This window comes from Amblyomma americanum, chromosome 4 (assembly GCF_052857255.1).
Source record: "Amblyomma americanum isolate KBUSLIRL-KWMA chromosome 4, ASM5285725v1, whole genome shotgun sequence".
NCBI lineage: Eukaryota > Metazoa > Arthropoda > Arachnida > Ixodida > Ixodidae > Amblyomma > Amblyomma americanum.
In genome coordinates, this window is record NC_135500.1 from 198718946 (window position 1) to 198737256 (window position 18311).

General features: G+C 45.0%; 1 protein-coding gene across 2 annotated transcripts in view; it reads right to left on the reverse strand.

The window, feature by feature from the left end:
* LOC144129012 (rho guanine nucleotide exchange factor 17) overlaps positions 1–18311 on the reverse strand; it is a 149672-nt gene that overhangs the window by 19370 nt on the left and 111991 nt on the right. For both annotated transcript variants that reach the window (XM_077662877.1, XM_077662876.1), the window contains exons 4-12: positions 9621–9698; positions 8491–8673; positions 6711–6827; positions 5359–5451; positions 3905–4081; positions 3314–3364; positions 3086–3195; positions 1960–2054; positions 1168–1280 (exon numbers count right to left, since the gene is read on the reverse strand). In XM_077662877.1, coding sequence (XP_077519003.1) covers positions 1168–1280; positions 1960–2054; positions 3086–3195; positions 3314–3364; positions 3905–4081; positions 5359–5451; positions 6711–6827; positions 8491–8673; positions 9621–9698 — 1017 coding nt within the window. The remainder of the gene's footprint in view (positions 1–1167; positions 1281–1959; positions 2055–3085; positions 3196–3313; positions 3365–3904; positions 4082–5358; positions 5452–6710; positions 6828–8490; positions 8674–9620; positions 9699–18311) is intronic.

Here is an 18311-nt window from a genome sequence, read left to right on the forward strand (position 1 = left end):
CATGCATCTAGGTGACATGAGTATAATGCAAAAATAAAGTAACAAGCACTTGTGGCATTTATTTAGATTATTTGGAATACTAATCTCGAAATTATTTTCTTTATTTATAAACAGTTTTGCACCAAACTGGCATTACTTGTATATTTTGATATCCTGAATTCAAAAATGAAAATATTTTTCTCCTGCAAAAAATTGTTTTAGTTAAGAAAAGTGTCCTTTGTTTGCGAAAACCTGGCTATTAAGTTGCAGATCTTGTAGGAAACTGCTATATGTAGGAATGATCTAGACTGTCTCCTTTCTCTGTGGGTTCCTCACAGTGCAATCATAAAGAGTGCATAGTAAACTATGCTGAGGACACAAGTTTATGACAGAAATGACACAGTAGAAAAAAAAATGCATAAAGCTGACTTTGGGAAAGCAATTTCTAAGGATATATGTTTTACAACCGTTATTTCCACGCATCCCAGACCAGCTTGCAAAAACAAGCAAGATGCTTTGAAATTCAAAAATGGCAAAAGCCTATGCTCTACTATGTGCAGCACTTGCACTAGGAGATTGAGTTTGTATCGATACCTTTGTCCACTTTTTACTAGTTATGTTATATAATACATAATATATCACAAGTGTTACATGATGTTACATAATCAATGTTACATAATGTTACATAATAAATGTTACATAATATGTCATACGTTTCCTATTAACACAAGCATAAAAATGTCCAGTTAGTGTCTGCGAGCGTGCTGGAATGAACGGCCACTTCTCGCATTTTTGAGCAAGTGTATATTGTTATGCTATCCCACTGCCTCATAATTTTTATTGAAATCCAATATTCAAAAAGTTAAATGTCTAATTTTTTATATCAAATCTATGCGGCAATACTTTGTTGAGTGTACTTAAAAGCAACTCAAAGCAAAAGTTCGAGAATACTGGGCTTACATCTTAAGTATGAAGAGAGCTAAAGTAGCTTTATGTGCACCACAGCCAACATAGCTACTGTTTTATTTGAAGCACCTTTCTACCTAACCTCAAACTCACTGATAAGCCAAGAATGCCATGTAAATGAGAATTCTATACATTTCAGCGACCCATTTCTAACAATAGACAATTTTGTACGCTTCTAGATGAATCTATATGTGTATATGAACTTGCAAACTTTACTCTCACCTGATGAGGGCAGTTCAGCCGAGAGGCAAGTTCAGATATCTGTGTTATAAGGGACATGTCTTCTTCCAAGTTTTCAGCTTCTCGTATTGCCTTTTTGAGTCCCACATCAGCAGCTGAAAATTGATTTTCTCTTCAATGGTAACCGAGCCAAACAAGCCATCTATATACCCCAATTTCCTACACAGTTAACTCTCAGGTCATAAGAATCCTAGCTAATCTTTTAACTCTTAGAACAATACAGGCTGATAATTTCACCTAAATGCTCATCAATGCCACTGATGACAACAGATCATGCATCAAAACTACACAGCCTCTACTTCAAATTTAATGGTGATACTGTTTACATCGAAGAGAAATATCTCAATAACTCAATATCTCATTTATTTGTATATTTTCTGTTAAATCACTTCCCACTTCACAAGAAAATTATTACTAACTTTTCGACCAATGTAAAGCTAAAAAATCATGAGTCAAATGTGATGATGAGGGTCCTAAATGCCCATGTACTGCAAACATTTAAGGCAATAAAAACATTCCAAGAGAAAACAATCTCTATTCCTTTTTTTAAAATGCATTGCCACAAATTTCAACCATATCTTAGGTCATGGATGTATCAAGTGCAGGTACACTTGAAATTATACAAGCAAAATTACACAATTCAGGATAGTACTTTTTGTGGGATGTAGTAGTCAAAAGAGAGGAGCTTGCTTAGAACTGTGGAGGGCATAACCTCACCAAAATTTCAGCGTCCTAATCCACCCAAAAATGAAATAATAAAAAAGAGGAATTTACGTTTTAAGATGTCCAGGTTATCCAAAGAAAATCTAAGCAGCAGTTTGTACTTGTTCATGTCGAAGACAGAGAATCCAAACCCAGCTGGAGAACTCCTGCACAAGAATAATCAAACAAGGACCTTGAAAACTTCATTCCAATCAGTGTGGTACACTTAAGTGACCGCAGCAAAAATGGATATACTACAAATTTCCCTTTTAACACTTCTACAAGGATGAGCAATATGTAAGCATAAAATATCCTCATAGTTTACAATAAAACCACAAGCATAAAAAAGTTTTATGGTCACTTATGTAAACACAATAAGGTGTAGTTCAACTCATGACAAAAAAGGTTTTATGCTACCAACTTTTGTTAACAGCTCAGCTTTCTTTTAGCTTTCTAGTGTTTTTTTATGTTATGAATATCTCTGCTCTTATACAGTTAATGACTGCTATAACTTTAGTAGCTCATGTTAATCACTGACTGCCCAATGGCACATTTAGTACTGTTGTTATCTTAGTGTTATGTTTGTACTTGGCTTGGAGGTTGTAATTCCTTCTCTTTGACACTTTATCCTTACATTCTCTTGAGCAATGGTAATGTTTGTTAAAGCTTTCTAGTCTCATCTGAGTTATCAGACCTGGCAGACACATATAGAAGATTTTCCATGACACAGTTCATAACCAAACTCCCTTGCATTGCAGAAAATTTGTTGACATAATGGACTTTCCATACCCAATAACATTTTTGCAAGTTGTGTTGCCTTTAAGCACCTTTCTACACTTATACAACCATGTGTTAATTAATTCACTGTGCACGGAACAGTACTGTGACCTTTAACAAGCTGATCTGTGTGAGGCAAGAAAGACCAATTAGAACTGGCCAAACATACTTTGAGCTTTGTCTTTCTGTACTGAAAAAGAGTGGGCCTAAATTCATCTAAAAAAAAACAATTCTATTCCTTCGTCTCCAAGGACCGGCTGTAGCTTGCTTTAGCTGTCATGGCAGTCACGCTAATCATTATTCAATCGCCTCAAAACATAGAAAACGCGTGGCCATTTTTTCAAACACACACTTCAGCAGTGCCTAAACACTGATGGTAATGACTAGAGATACACTTCAGATAAAGACGAAGATAGCTCACGAAGAGGGTGATGTTTTCCGCATTGTCCCACTTTTTCTCTTGATGCTTGTGATTAGCAAGAGGTCCGAAAACAAGAAAAGGCATCTGTCTTTTTTTGTGCCAAGGCCACCCTGTAAACATACGTCAAATGGTGGTGTAAATAGCAGTAATACTTGGGGTTCTTAATGTGTACACACCAAAAGCAAAATGCAAAATTAGCACAAAGAAAGCACAGGAGAAGGTACTCACAGGAATTGTCACAAAGTCATAACGAATAAATGTCCGGTCTGGCTGGACAAGCTATGGAAAGAACATACGAGCAATTACTGCGCAAACCTTTTCACAGAGCCTGCTATACACAAAAACTACCACAAAATAGACATGTTGTATAGCACTTCATGTACAATCCACCATAAATAAGTGTGCTCACAGTAAAGAAAGCTATAGCAGAGCTGATGATAAGACAAGCACATATATAGAAAATTTTCTTGCCCATATTTTACTGGCCAAAATTATGTATGGAATTTTAGGCATGTAGTGCATTGTTAACAAATCATGAAAAAACAGCAGTTAATTATGCAGGCTAATTAAGGCATAACGTCATAACATCACAGCATTATTTGTAACACTGTTCTCCATGTGCAGTCTCTTATAAAAATAGCATAATATTTTGCATTGCACCCAGCCCACAGTAGCATGAATAAGAATCTTGCTCCAGGGATGTTCATAGTACCTGCTTTGAAAACTATAAGTGACAGATCTTTCCTTGCAGCTTTAACCCAGTCATGCAACCAGGGAAGATAAACATCCATGGAGTTATAAAAATGGTAAAAGACTCACATCAATGACTCCCTCGATGAGCTGCTCAATGTCACGGACCCTTTGCTGCATCTGCTCGTGCTGAAAGGCCTCACGCTCCATGCGGTTGATTTTGAGGGCTAGTTCATGCACTTCCTTCTGTGCCAGTACCAATAACTGGTGGTCAGGGTGGTCATGTTGTGTGTGCTTGATCAGCTCCTGCGTAGAAGGAACAAAACTTTATCACACAGACTCTGTTCCTGCTTCAATCATTAATACCTTCAATGTCCGTATTATGATCTGCTATACTCATCACTTTGAGAATACTTGCGTGATGACTTTCCTTTTTACCACAACATAATTTGCCACATAAACTGGGACTAGTGCAGAAAAGACAACAAATGTTCAAGCACTTGTATGTGTTTTCTTGAGCTTGTTTGCTAAAGTAACTAGCAGCTTGATGGTGTGCTTGCTATCTTACATTACAGTTCCCAAGTTCCAAACTGCTGATGTGAACTTTATAAAGAGTAAACCTTCGTAGACTTTATTTAGTAGCTCTTAATAAAGCCTTTTCTTGTGCCTGGCATTTTATTAATACACACAGGAGATTGTGAGTCCTCATTTAAATACAAAGTGGTCTCAAGTAGGCAACAAGGTCTATAAAGGCCTTCTGCACTGTTCACACACCATGCATGAACACATCATGAAACATGGGCAGCACAGATGACCAGCACAATGCATGGGCAACCAGATCAGATGGCCATGAGACTGAGACCTTAAGTCTGCTCTAGTTCATGCACCATGGTCATAACATAGTGTAAAAAAAACAAGCATGTAAGAAGCACACATACACAGAGGGCTCCTCTGCATATACATATTTTTCAAGTTTGAGCATTCCTCTGGCAGCTGAGAGAAAACTAGCACTTCTAGATCTAAAAGTGTAAGAGCTTATTTTTCTCCATGCTTAATGCTTCAATGCCTTAAAAGGTTTAAATGCCTTAAAACTAGCAACATCTTTTTTCATATATGTATTAAGTGCATATGTGGCAGGAAACATATTCATATTATGACAGTAAATAATCTAGAAGCAAAGTGTAAGAGACTTCACACTTATTATAAACGAAAACGTAGCATATTGACGGGACGTAGAAGGGCGAAGACAGGACGATTGCTACACTTACAACTGAAATCACACTCTTTGGATGCCACACTCTTTGGATGCCATGACTAGAAAGCTGGCTTAGACAAGGCATCCAAAAATTTTCCAAGTACCCCTTTTGCTGTACATTTCTCGAAAAACTAACTTGTTGGGCACTCTGCAAAGACCAACCAGATTTAGGCAGCGAGTGAGGGTCCGAATCAAAGCATGACTGTTCTTCTGCATCCTAGTTTTCTTCCCACCGCTTAAGTTTTGAGTGCCTGATCATCTATCTGCCTTCAGCTGGATGCAATGCCAATGCCAGTAAATTGTAGTAAGAAAATAACAAACAACTCACCTTAATGAGGAGCTCATAACGAGGTATCCTCTGCACTGGCATGATGAGAAGGGCATCCAGGGCCAGTTTCCCTTTGTGCTCCCTTGATGTGTTCTGCAGAGTGAAAAACAGGTTTCAAGGGTGTCGACAATGCATGAAAAGAACTCCCAGGATGGTTACCTCTGTATAACGCGACATTCAGTGACAGCTATTGAGATACTTATATTTCAAGATATATTGAGGTAGAGTAAGTGAGACCTACATCATATCTTTTTAGTTTTTCACATATACTCATTCTTCGACTAACACTGCTCTCCAGTCTGCCATTGAGTCGACCATAGCACTCCTCTCCAGACCGGCACTGAGCCTCTCCCCGGGTGACGTGTTTCGTAGCAGTTGCCACAGATACTCTCCCTCCTCCTTCCACGGTAAGCACTCTTAGGAAGATTCTCATGGCAGTCACCCTCCAGTTGCTTATCCCTTGCACTCTATCGCTATACCCTGCTCTTCCCATGGTAACTCTCCTCCTCCTCCTTCCACAGGAACTACCTCCCGGGTGGTTCCTGCAGCAACCACCCTCCGGTCGTGGCTTCTTACACAATCACCATAGCCTCCTCCCTCCACTGCAACCACCCTCTGGTTGCGCATTAATCTCCTCTCGCCATATTCCATTCCTTTCATGGTAACCACCCTCCGGTTACTCATTCGTATGCTCTCGCCATACGAATGAGTAACCTCGCCTGGTGGTTCCAAAGACAACCCCTCTCCGGTTACGCATTCCTCTGCTCTCACCATACCCTCCTCCATCCATCGTAACCACCGTCCGAGTTAAGCCGACTACTACTACTGCTACGCCGAAGCGCAACCCAGAAATGGGCACTTAACAGCCGTTGCTGTAGAAACAAAAATTCCAGCCAACAGTGACCAGAACTCTGGTAGAGTGAAGTAGTTAAGAATTTTGCTGGGATAAGGCAGCAGCAGCTGGGGTGGGACAGGGATTATTGGTGAGCGTTAGGAGATGCCCTTGTCCTGCATTGAACGTGATTTGACTGCTGCTGCTGCTGCTGCTAATGATGATGATAGAAAAGAATGCATGAGATGCCATGGTGGCTCAAAATGTCACTGTACTGCATAACGCAAGGTTACAGTTTTAAAACCCAGGTGCGGTTGTGCCGAGATTGCAGTGCCCGTTTAAGAAACCCGAATAGATGAAAAAATCCACAGCCCTTCAAATAAAGCGTGCCCCAAAGCCTACAGAGAGGCTAGGCACTAAAAATCCAGTAATTATTGCCACAAACATATAAAGCTAGCTCACTGCCCTTCAACGTTCTGAGCAGGCAGCCTCCCCTCAGAACTGAAGATAGGCCACCAACCTCAAGGAACTTGGCAAAGGCTGGCTTTGCTTGTGTTGCCATCTTGATGGCTTCCTTTGCGGACTTCCAGTTGTTGATAAATGCAGTGTAGGTGTCTATCACAGGTTGTTTAGTGAACTGCAAAGATGAGACGTGAAAACAACCATAAGGCAATATTCCATACCACGTTTCAAGGCCTGTTTTCATTCCTTCAAAAGACATCAGTGGAACATGGTCTGTCTTGAGAAGCAAAACTGAATTTACATTTAGTCGCACTAGATTTCCCAACAAAATAAAATAATAAAATTTGAAATCATTGCCATTACAAAAGTCTTGAGCCGGAATCATTAAGCCGTTTAAAACACTGTCACGAACACAACGTACATCAAGTAAAAACTCTGCTGCGAGGCTGTGCAGCAACTCACAGCGCTGAACGGCCCACTACAAACATCGAATTACCGTTGTTTTTTTTCTTTGATCAACACTGGCACACGCCTCTACGCGGCCCGATGTTTTGCGACCACCGTCATAAATCGAAAGGAAAACGAAATGGCGCACTCGCTCAACGCTACACCGAATGCATCTCGAGGGTTGCCACCCGAGCAGGGTTGTTTCGCTGGACGGCGTTAAAGTGGCGCCGGAGACTCTGGCCGACCAGCAGCGCGCCGGCGCCGGGCAGTGAAGCCCACCAATTGTGCAACGCAGCTGCAATGGCGCTTGCGCGCGCGCCGTAAAGTGCTCTTCGCGACAGAATTACGGGGATCTCTTTTGTTTATGCTGCCTTCACTCACACAGCCTTCGTTCCTTTTCACTCCTTTTCTTTTTTTTTCGTAAGAGGGCGGTCCCATGCACGCTCCCTGCTTCTCAAGCACCAAGAAGTTGGGAATCTTATTTGGCGACTGGCATTTTCGTCTCTTTTCGTTTGATTTTGCGAACGACAGCTAGACTGGCTATAGATTACGGCTTAAAGTGAGTGCCTAAAGCTTGTTCGGTGCTGCAGAATGACTTGGAGGCCATTAGAGTTGTTCCCCTACAGGCATTAAATCGACCAGGAAAGAAAAGCTTTTATATGTCAATGTCAAAGCCGGGGGCATTTTGAAGTCGTTTTCTGCATTTAGGAAATGAAAGAGACGCGATGGGGAAAAAATCAGCAAAACAAGGAAAACGAAGAGAGAGAGAGAGACTGCAAGAATTCAGCCGCTGTCTACCCGGAGATAAACGATGGCGTTACGGGCGCGCGTACAGGGAATATGAACGCGCAGTCAACCTCACCACTCCTTCAACGCCGCAGATATACTGTTGGTGCCGTTGAGCCGCCTATAAATATGCGAGCCTTTCATAGCACTAAGACTGCGCACGGGAATTCTGTTTAACTATAACTATAACTAGGAGGCAGTAGACAGTCGAACAAACTATTAGCACTCACAAAGTAAACAAGTAAACACGCTGAGATCGCAATGCGTGCAATTTGAATGCGCCGCTTCTGCCTGCGCATGCCATTCGCCATTGTCATGGCGCCGCTCAGCGCGAGCCGTCGCAATAACGCTGCACCGGTTGCAATAGTATTCTACTCCAGCGTTTCGCCCACACCAATCAGAGTGAGGAGAAAGCTTCTGAAAGAGTACTATTGCGATTAATTTTACGCTCTACGAATTATAGTTAAGAAATTTCGCGTGTCTCCTATACTTGTGAGTACTACTTAAGATGGCCACAATGACAGCATACTCTAACCAGGGCAAGATAACTTGCGAAAACTATGCAATCGGGAAAAATAACGTGGGGGGGAGGCTCGTGCGCTTACCGCTTCTACGAAGACGTCGCCCACTTTCTGGCGGGTGTCCCAGCAGGAGAGCCTCTGGCGGAGCACCTCGAGGAATGCTTCGTGGTGGCTCAGGATCTCGGGGATCTGGTAGAAGATCTCGTCCACCAGGCCGCTGTCCACCGTGCCCGCGGTGTCGGGGCTCTTCAGCGGACGCATGTACTTCTGCAAGGGGGTTCGGGAAAGAGTTCGGCTCGTTCTCGACCACTTCGTCCAGCCGCAGAACACAGCGGGAAGAACGAAACACGCGGGCATTTGCTGGCCCACGAGCTCAGTAAGGCGCAAGCACGACCGAAAGCGTTGCTACAAATATTTAAGGAACGCAAGGACAAAACCAGAGAAGGCTTAGTGCGCAGTACTGCATAGTTTCTGTTTCATACTTCCCGCGCGACGCTGGCCAAGCTAGCATGCCTACTCGCGCTGTCTACATCCGCGAGTAGGCATGCTAGCTTAAGTTAAGGGCAACGCAGCGAGCTATGGAAAGAAAAATGACAGGTGTAACATTCCGAGACCGGAAGCGGTCAGTGTGGGTAAGGAACAAACGCGGGTTAATGGCATCCTAGTCGAAATCAAGAGGAATGGCAGGGAATGTAATGTGAAGGTAAGATAACCCCTGGTCCTTAAGGGTAACGGAGCGGTATCCATGAGAAGGCAAGCGTAGCAGAGGGCGGCAGAAAGTTAGGTGGGCGGATGAGATGAAGAAGTTTGCGGGTATACTGTGGCTGCAGCTGGCAAAGGACAGCGTTAATTGGAGAGACATGGGGGAGGCCTTTGCCCTGCAGTGGGTGTAGTCAGGCTGATGATAATGATGATGGAATGCCGAAGAGAGAACTCAAAGGTCGGTTCAATCAGAGGAAGCAGAAACTGAACGCTTAAATTACTGAAGCCTTGACAAAACCAATATATTCCGTTTTGACAACGTACAAGCGCCGTGACTTGCTCTTCTCTGCCCACGCGTGCACACTCGCCCCGAAACATGAGTATTCGCTGGCACCAATGCGCTGTCCTTAATGCAGAGAAGGAAACGTACCAAATTGCGCACAGCACACACGTGTTTTGTGCAGCTCACGCCGATACTCATCAGAGCTGCATGGCCGGCGCGGCCTACTTACATTGACCAGAATCTGGAGACTCTCCACGTATGACTTCTCTGTGTCGTAGAGCTCTCCGACCACATGAGTCCGTGTGTCCTGCGGCGAAAAAGGTGAAACGGAATGTCACGACGTGTGCCGACTCAGCCGATGCGTCTGTTAAGGCGCGCAGAGCAGGGCGTACGGTATACTGTGAGCACGCAGCAAGAGGATGACTGCTACCAGGCAGGGTCAGGGTCAGAGGACTCTTCTTATGAGAACTCAGCAGACCCAGAAGACCGCTCAGTAGCTCACTTCTTGCCCATGACCTTTCCCGGGAAAATCACTTTCGAAGCTCGGGCCAGGTGGCTATGCCTTCTGGTTACCTTACAGGGGCGTAATAACGCAGCAGGGCATGAAGCTGCGCAGGGTATGTCCACGCCTTCATTCTGTATTGCGGTACATCGCCTTTAATTTTTTTTATTATGTTAGCTTGATGGCTGCGCACTGGGCAAACGGACTTAGACGTTTGGCCGCCCGAGCATTGGCTTCGTTACATTCCTAATTGTTAAGTAGATTTCTCAGAAATACACTGCGCCCAACTAATGGCGCCATTTCCCAGAAAACCAGACAAAGATGAATAATAATCGGTTTTCGGTGAAAGGAAATGGCGCAGTATCTGTCTCATATATCGTCGGACACCTGAACCACGCCGTAAGGGAAGGGATAAGGAGGGAGTGAAAGAAGAAAGGAAGAAAGAGGTGCCGTAGTGGAGGGCTCCGGAATAATTTCGACCACCTGGGGATCTTTAACGTGCACTGACATCGCACAGCACACTGGTGCCTTATTTTTGCCATATTTTTGCCATATTTTTGCCCCCAAAAGCCTATTTTTGATAATTTTGAAAGCGTTCGCTGAAACACCCGGTACGTCGCTGCAAAACACAAGACCCCGGAATCAACTGCAGTTCGTTTTATGCCGGCTGGATGACAAGGGGCCGTATGCGAACAGTTTGGAAGGACCAGTGTAGAGCAATACAAACCTCCCGCCAGTGCTGTACGTGGCCTTGAGGTAATAACGACGTCAGTGACCGACGCCGCCTCACCAGCTGCTTGATATTTAAAACTAGGCTTTTTCAGTTATAAGCGTGCTTTTCCGGCATAGCGTAATTAGCGGTGTAGCGAATCAAAATACAGCTAAGACGTGCTAACTGTAGGCTGGTTAACGAATACTGACTTGTTAACTTTCTAACTAATACTGTTAGTCTCCTTTTTGGCCGATAGGCGTGTGCTACACGCCTATCGGCAAAATCAATATCAGTTTCTAGAATTTCGAAAATTCGGTTAGCCTCGGCGCTGTGGCCCAACAAGTTTTGCCTACAACGCGCCAAAATACTTGCGCTTTCGAGAAGTTTGCAGGCAAAGCAACTTCGATCTCCAGTGCACATAACTCGTCGAAATAGCCGTAATTAGTAGAGCCGCAGCGCCGAGGGTAACCGTGTTTTCGAAATTCTAATAATAATAATAATAATAATAATAATAATAATAATAATAATAATAATAATAATAATAATAATAATAATAATAATAATAATTGTTTTTTTGGGGGGGAAAGGAAATGGCGCAGTATCTGTATCATATATCGTTGGACACCTGAACCGCACCGTAAGGGAAGGGATAAAGGAGGGAGTGAAAGAAGAAAGGAAGAAAGAGATGCCGCAGTGGAGGGCTCCGGAATAATTTCGACCACCTGGGGTTCTCTAACGTGCACTGACATCGCACACCACACGGGCGCCTTAGCGTTTCACCTCCATAAAAACGCAGCCGCCACGGTCGGGTTCGAGCTCGGAAACTCCGGATCAGTAGCCGAGCGCTCTAACCACTGAGCCACCGCGGCGGGTTTTTTCAAAATTCTAAAAATGCTTACGTGGATATTACTAACGGTACACTACACTCCTCTAAAAAAAATATGGAGACTAACGGTAATTAACTACTGCATATTTAACCAGCCTACTAGTAAGCACGTTTTAGCTGTATTCTGATGCGCTATACCGCTAACAATGCTAAGCCGAAAAAAAAGCACTCTTCTAACACAAAGAACATAGTCCGTCCAAAACTTAAGGTTTACCCTCAAGAATCCAACGCAGTCGACAATGACTGCAACTTTTGTTCATCTGTGCGCCGCCAGGGCGATGAATAGTAATGCCCAAACGGCATACGCGCGCGTGCGCTTAATGATGTAGCGCTAGAATGAATAAAGGGAAACGGGACAAGCGGTTAAAATACACTCGTGCACGGCATCCCTAGCCACCCCTTCCGAAAGCCTTGCCCTTGCCATTATCGACCTTTAATGTTTGAGCGCATTAAGCAAGGGTCATACGGAGCCGACACGCACCCCCGTAATGATTCACGCACCGCGCAGCGCGCGGTGTGTGGGCTTCGCGCGCCGCTCAGGGCTGCCAGACGTTATTTGCAACCAATCCAAAGAAAGCGGCAGTCACAAGCGACAAGGACAGAAAATAATAATAATAATAATAATAATAATAATAATAATAATAATAATAATAATAATAATAATAATAATAATAATAATAATAATAATAATAATGATGATAATAATAATAATAATTGGTTTTGGGGAAAGTAAATGGCGCAGTATCTGTCTCATATATCGTTGGACACCTGAACAGCGCCGTGAAGGAAGGGATAAAGGAGGAAGTGAATGAAGACCGGAAGAAAGAGGTGCCGTATTGGAGGGCTCCGGAATAATTTCGACCACCTGGGGATCTTTAACGTGCACTGACATCGCACAGTACACGCGCGCCTTAGCGTTTCGCCTCCATCGAAACGCAGCCGCCGCGGTCGGGCTCGAACCCGGGAACTCCGGATCAGTAGCCGGGCGCTCTAACCACTGAGCCCCCGCGGTGGGGCGTATGAAAACCGGTTTTTGGGGAAAGGAAATGGCGCAGTATCTGTCTCAAATCTCGGTGGACACCTGAACCTCGCCGTATATAAAGGGATAAAGGAGGTAGTGAAAGAAGAAAGGAAGAAAGACCTGCCGTAGTGGAGGGTTCCGGAATAATTTCGACCACCTGGGAGTCTTTAACGTGCACTGACATCGCAGAGTACACGGGCGCCTTTGCGTTTCGCCTCCGTCGAAACGCAGCCGCCGCGGTCGGGTTCGAACCCGGGAACTCCGGCTCAATAACCGAGCGCCCTTAACCACTGAGCCGCCAGATGCCTGTGAGATTCGCCGCTCGATAAACGACGCACTTCCCAATCTGCCCCATCAAAAATAATAAAAAATAAAGCCGTTGCTTTTCTCTTCAAGCAGCTGGATACAAGTGCGGAGGGTAATACTCTGAAAAAGGCAACTGTTTTCAAACTGCGGCCGGAAACCTCGCTATCTGTTTAACGGTTTTTCGGGCGTCAGCAAAGTGGCGGCTATACCTCGTTATAACGAAACAGTTTATAACGAAATAATGGATATAACGAAGGGAAGACGATTCCCCTTGGAAGCGCGGTCAACACGGGCTGTAACGAAGCTACGGCCATAACGAAGTAATCGCCGGGCCACTTCAACTTCATTATAACGAGGTTCAACTGTATATATGCGCTCCTACGAGAAGTGTACGAGATGTTCCAGCTTTGATCGCTGTTGCTGGAAATAGATTTGCGGACATCATGCAAACCCTTTAGGCATCTTCATATTAACTGAAATGCAATCACCAACTCCCCAATTAGCCCGCCCATGCAATTCGCTGCAACTTGAAACAGCAGATACAGCTGGATGAGATCCTAAACCATATGTTCAGATATGAGGGACGCCGTAGTGAAGGACTCCGGCAATTTTGACCACGTGCCTGGGGTTCTTTAACGTGCGATGTCAGTGCACTGTAAAGAACCACAGGTGGTCGAAATTTCCGGAGCCCTTCACTACGGCGTCCCTCACAGCATGAGTCGCTTTGGGACGTTAAGCGCCCATTAACCCTAAACCCTGTAAAGATTCGTAAATAATAATTGCGCGCAACAATGATGTCAGGTGCTGCCATTCAATGAATGCCAGCTAATTTGGACCGGCAACCGAAACCGTGAAGGCAGAATAGCATTAGAACAGACGTTCCTCGTTTATGCCAGAGACGGACAGGCAGCCGTCAGACCAAGGCGGTCGCGGCCACACCGGCAGTCGCGCGCTTCAGACACAAGTACGTCAGCGAGAAACTCTTCCAGATTCCACTTAGTACACATTCACCGAGCCAGAGCAACTGGCAAAACCGCATCTTGGAGAACTTGAAAACGGTTATGGGTGTCTTTAAGTTTTGAAACTGCGACGAATCCGATAAGTTCATTGTGGCAAGTTTGAAGTAAATCAGTGGACTAACCGAGGCTAACAGGCGGTCAGTACATCAAACATCCAAACGTTGTTTGAAGTTATATCTCAAAATTGTCTCAAGTATTTGCAGAAAAACCGATCAGCGGAAATACCTTTGATTCGTAGTCACCCATCCGACAACGGAACTGGCCATAAGAGCCAGCGCTTATAAATTTACGAGTACTATGCTCAAGTTTACTAAAAAGATGTACTGAGCCACTACAAACGCCCTATATATATATATATATATATATATATATATATATATATATATATATATATATATATATATATATATATATATATATATATATATATATATATATATATATATATATATATATATATTACATATTGTTCGAAGTTTTACTCGCAGCCACACGGCACTGCCATGGGCGCCTCCATTTCCGTAGCGACAGCAAATATTGTAATGAAAGCATTAGAAACGGAAGTTCTCAGTAAATTCACACCACAACCCAAGCTTTTTTACCGCAACGTAGATTGCTTTTGCATTCTACGCAAAGAGGACGTCTCGCGGTTACTGCAACAATTGAATTCATTCGAGCAGACACTACAGTTCACGGTCGAATATGAACAACAAGGCATTCTCCCGTTCCTCGACGTATTGGTACAACGCAAGGGCGATGGACTCTCCTTCAAAGTATACCGGAAACCAACGCACACAGGAAAGCACTTAGAATAATTCAAATCACCCGGTTGCCATAAAAGATCCGTTGTGTTGCCTTTGGTGACGCGTGCTACACGAATCTGCAAAGAAAAATGATACGCCGAAAGTTTTCGTCTCGCGGCTGTCCCGACCATTTTGTGGAAATGATCCAAAAACATATCTTGCAACCGAGCTCTTCCAATCGTAAGGTTTTCACCGCCACTGCTGTAATTCCGTATGTACGTGGTATAAGCGAAGCTTTATCCCGTATTTTCGCGAAGTATAACCTACGCATCGGACACGTGCCTTCCAGCAAACTTCGAAGTATGCTGGTGAAAGTCAAGGACCCCAGATAACCGCTTTCCCGGCGTTGTCTACCGAATCCCGTGCAGTGATTGCAACCAGGTTAATGTGGGCGAAACAGGACAATTCCCCAGAAGAATGAAACAGCATCAGCGCGATGTTGATAACCACAAAGTGGCTTCCAATGCGACTGCCGAACACACGCACGAGAAAACGCATAATATCGACTGATCCGGAGTTCCCGGGTTCGAACCTGACCGCGGCGGCTGCGTTTCTATGGAGGAAAAACGCTAAGGCGCCCGTGTGCTGTGCGATGTCAGTGCACGTTAAAGATCCCCAGGTGGTCGAAATTATTCCGGAGCCCTCCACTACGGCACCTCTTTCTTCTCTCACTCCCTCCTTTATCCCTTCCCTTACGGAGCGGTTCAGGTGTCCAACGATATATGAGACAGATACTGCGCCATTTCCTTTCCCCAAAAACTAATCATTATCATCATCAACGCTACAATCATATCCAAAGAGCGTAACTTGACGACACGCCTTTTGCTTGAGTCATCATTCATCCAAACGACGCCTGATACTATGAACCGGAAGGTAGGGACGATGCCACCCGTGTACATAGAATCATTACGTCATATTGTGCGTATTTAAGTTTCGACCACTTGCCATTTTAATTTTAGCCTCATTGTGAACAAGGAACCCGTACGGGTTCCGAAACGTCAAATTGTTTTTACTTTGACTTGGTCAGTGACTGTAATACTTTTGATTCTTTGACCTGTTCCAGAATTTTATTAATTGCTTGTTCCCATCGTGATTTTTTTTCGCTCAGGGCCGCCGACACCGACGCTAACGACGCTGGTTTTTCTGCGACACGGGATCCTTAACGCTGCCACATTAATACAAACGATGGGGCAACCTGCCGTGCCCGCTGCGGTGGCTCAGTGGTATAGCCGCTCGGCTACTGATCCGGGGTTCCCGGGTTCAAACCCGACCGCGGCGGCTGCGTCTTTATGGAGGCAAAACGCTAAGGCGTCCGTGTGCTGTGCGATGTCAGCGCACGTTAAAGATCCCCAGAGAGCCGAAATTATTCCGGAGCCCTCCACTACGGCACCTCTGTCTTCCTTTCTTCTTTCACTCCCTCTTTATTCCGTCACTTACGGCGTGGTTCAGGTGCCCGCCGATATGTGAGACAGATATTTCGCCATTTCCTCCCCCCACAAAAAAAAAAGAAAAAACAATTTTCAATTTTCAACCTGCCCGCCTTTTTTGAAACGCAATTCCTGCGGGAGGCTCCGGAAATAGTGGAGTTTACACAAATTCACAACAGATAAGTTCTATGTTCAAGGGCTTTTTAACACCTACAAGTATACAGAAAACCGCGGGCGATCGTTAGTCGCACAGATGTCTTACAGAAGATGACGTTGTTTCGGCGAAGGTGATCTGCCATTAGCCTCGGGATTCTTCTGACCGTATAAGCGTGAATAATGAACTCGCCAGCTAAACGACGCGATTAGGTGCATACCAAGGCAGTGACCTGAAAGAACGAGGCATGTATAGTGGATGTTGGAAAAAAAGCAAAAACAAATACGACGCTTCGAGGTGACACTCGACCTTTACGCCGGAAGCCTGGCAAATTCTTCGCACAGTTAGTTATCAGAGCCCTAGGAGTGACCTTTGAAAACAAGGCTTAACGCTTCCCGCACCGTGGTCGTTAAAAACAAGAAAAAGAAAGAACGAACAGAAGCGCGAAAAGTGAAGCTTCCGAAGGCATCTAAGCAGCGATCGCTTAAAAAAAAAGAAAAGGCAGCCAGAACTTGACGACAGCTTTTCACCGCAAAACCACGCCTCTGCAGCTTACCGCCTTGGCCGGCACTCATCCCAGCGCGTCAAAAACGAAACAAAGAAAAAAAAGACAGAGAAATACTAAACACCCACGAATAACGGCTTAACTGCTCGAACCCGACGACAGGCGGCGCGAGCAGCTAACGAGCGACCCAATTTAGGAGAAGCGGCGCGCCAGCGTCAGGTGGCTGGGACAAACGGCCCTCACAAACGAGCGAATATCGGCGGGTGGGCGTTATACAGGACGCGGAGGTGAGTGGCGAGGGCCGCGTCTAGCCAGTACACCGCGCGGCACCGCATACGCATACGTTCACCCATTAACTATATATGCTACACATATAAACTCTCACAACGCTATACGAAACACGTGCGTCCGAATGTGCTTTATCCCCCTACGGCCGGTCCGTGTGACGAAATCGCAAGATACACGGCCGCGTTTTTAGCGGATTACCTTTGGTTCTCGCTTATTCCGATTTTTTTTTTCCTCTTCGCAATCCCCCGAGGTTGCCGCGCCCCACTCCTATACACGTTCGAACGCGCTGCGAGTAATTTACTTTCGCGGGAAACTGGCAATTTTCCCGCGAAGCGTTTGCCGCGGTTCCCGGATGACGACGAACGAATCGTCCTCAAACGAGGAGACCCAGCCGGAGAATCATGCCCCCCCCCCCCCCCCCCTAGGAATGCACGTTTTCAATCGCGTGCCACAGCGCACTATCATCGATCGCACCTTACGCCGCGTTGCACAGTAGGTAACGGCCAGGAATAAACCGGTGAAAAAAAAACCGGTGAGGGGGAATGTCTTTTTTTTTTTTAGACGATCGAGGCGTCAGGCTTCAATCGATAGCTTAAAAATAATAGCAAGCGGAACCTTCAGAGTAATCGGGCGCACGCAAATTTCCGCTCCAATCATGTAAACATTTCGAACGAAGCGTGACGTCGAGATTTTCCTCCTCCTGGAAATAAAAATCGCTTCCCTCCAAAAACATTCTCCATACACCAGGAGTTCTTCATGCATTGTCACACCCTCACAAGTGGGAAGGCCCGGGTTAGCTTGAGGCGACAGTTTTAAGATGCGTACCGAGCTCTAAATAGATTCTAAATTGGTTTTGGGGACGAGGAAATGGCGCAGTATCTGTCTCACATCTCGGCGGACACCTGAACCGCGCCGTAAGGGAAGTAATAAAGGAGGGACTGAGAGAAGAAAGGAAGAAAAAGAGGTGCCGTAGTGGAGGGCTCCGGAATAATTGGGGATCTTTAACGTGCACTGACATCACGCAGCACACGGGCGCCTCTGCGTTTCGCCTCCATCGAAACACAACCGCCGCGGTCGGGTTCGATGCCGGGTACTCCGGTTCAGTAGCCGACTGCTCTAACCACTGAGCCGTCGTGGCGGGTGCGTACCGAGCTCTCAGTATTAAAACCAGTTATTAAAATATTAAAATGAAGATATCAGAATGTTGACAAGAGGAAAGCGGACGTCCTTACACATCAAGCCCCAAATACGAATACCCAGCTCCGCCCCTAGTTTTGTTTTTTTTTCTCCGCTCGGC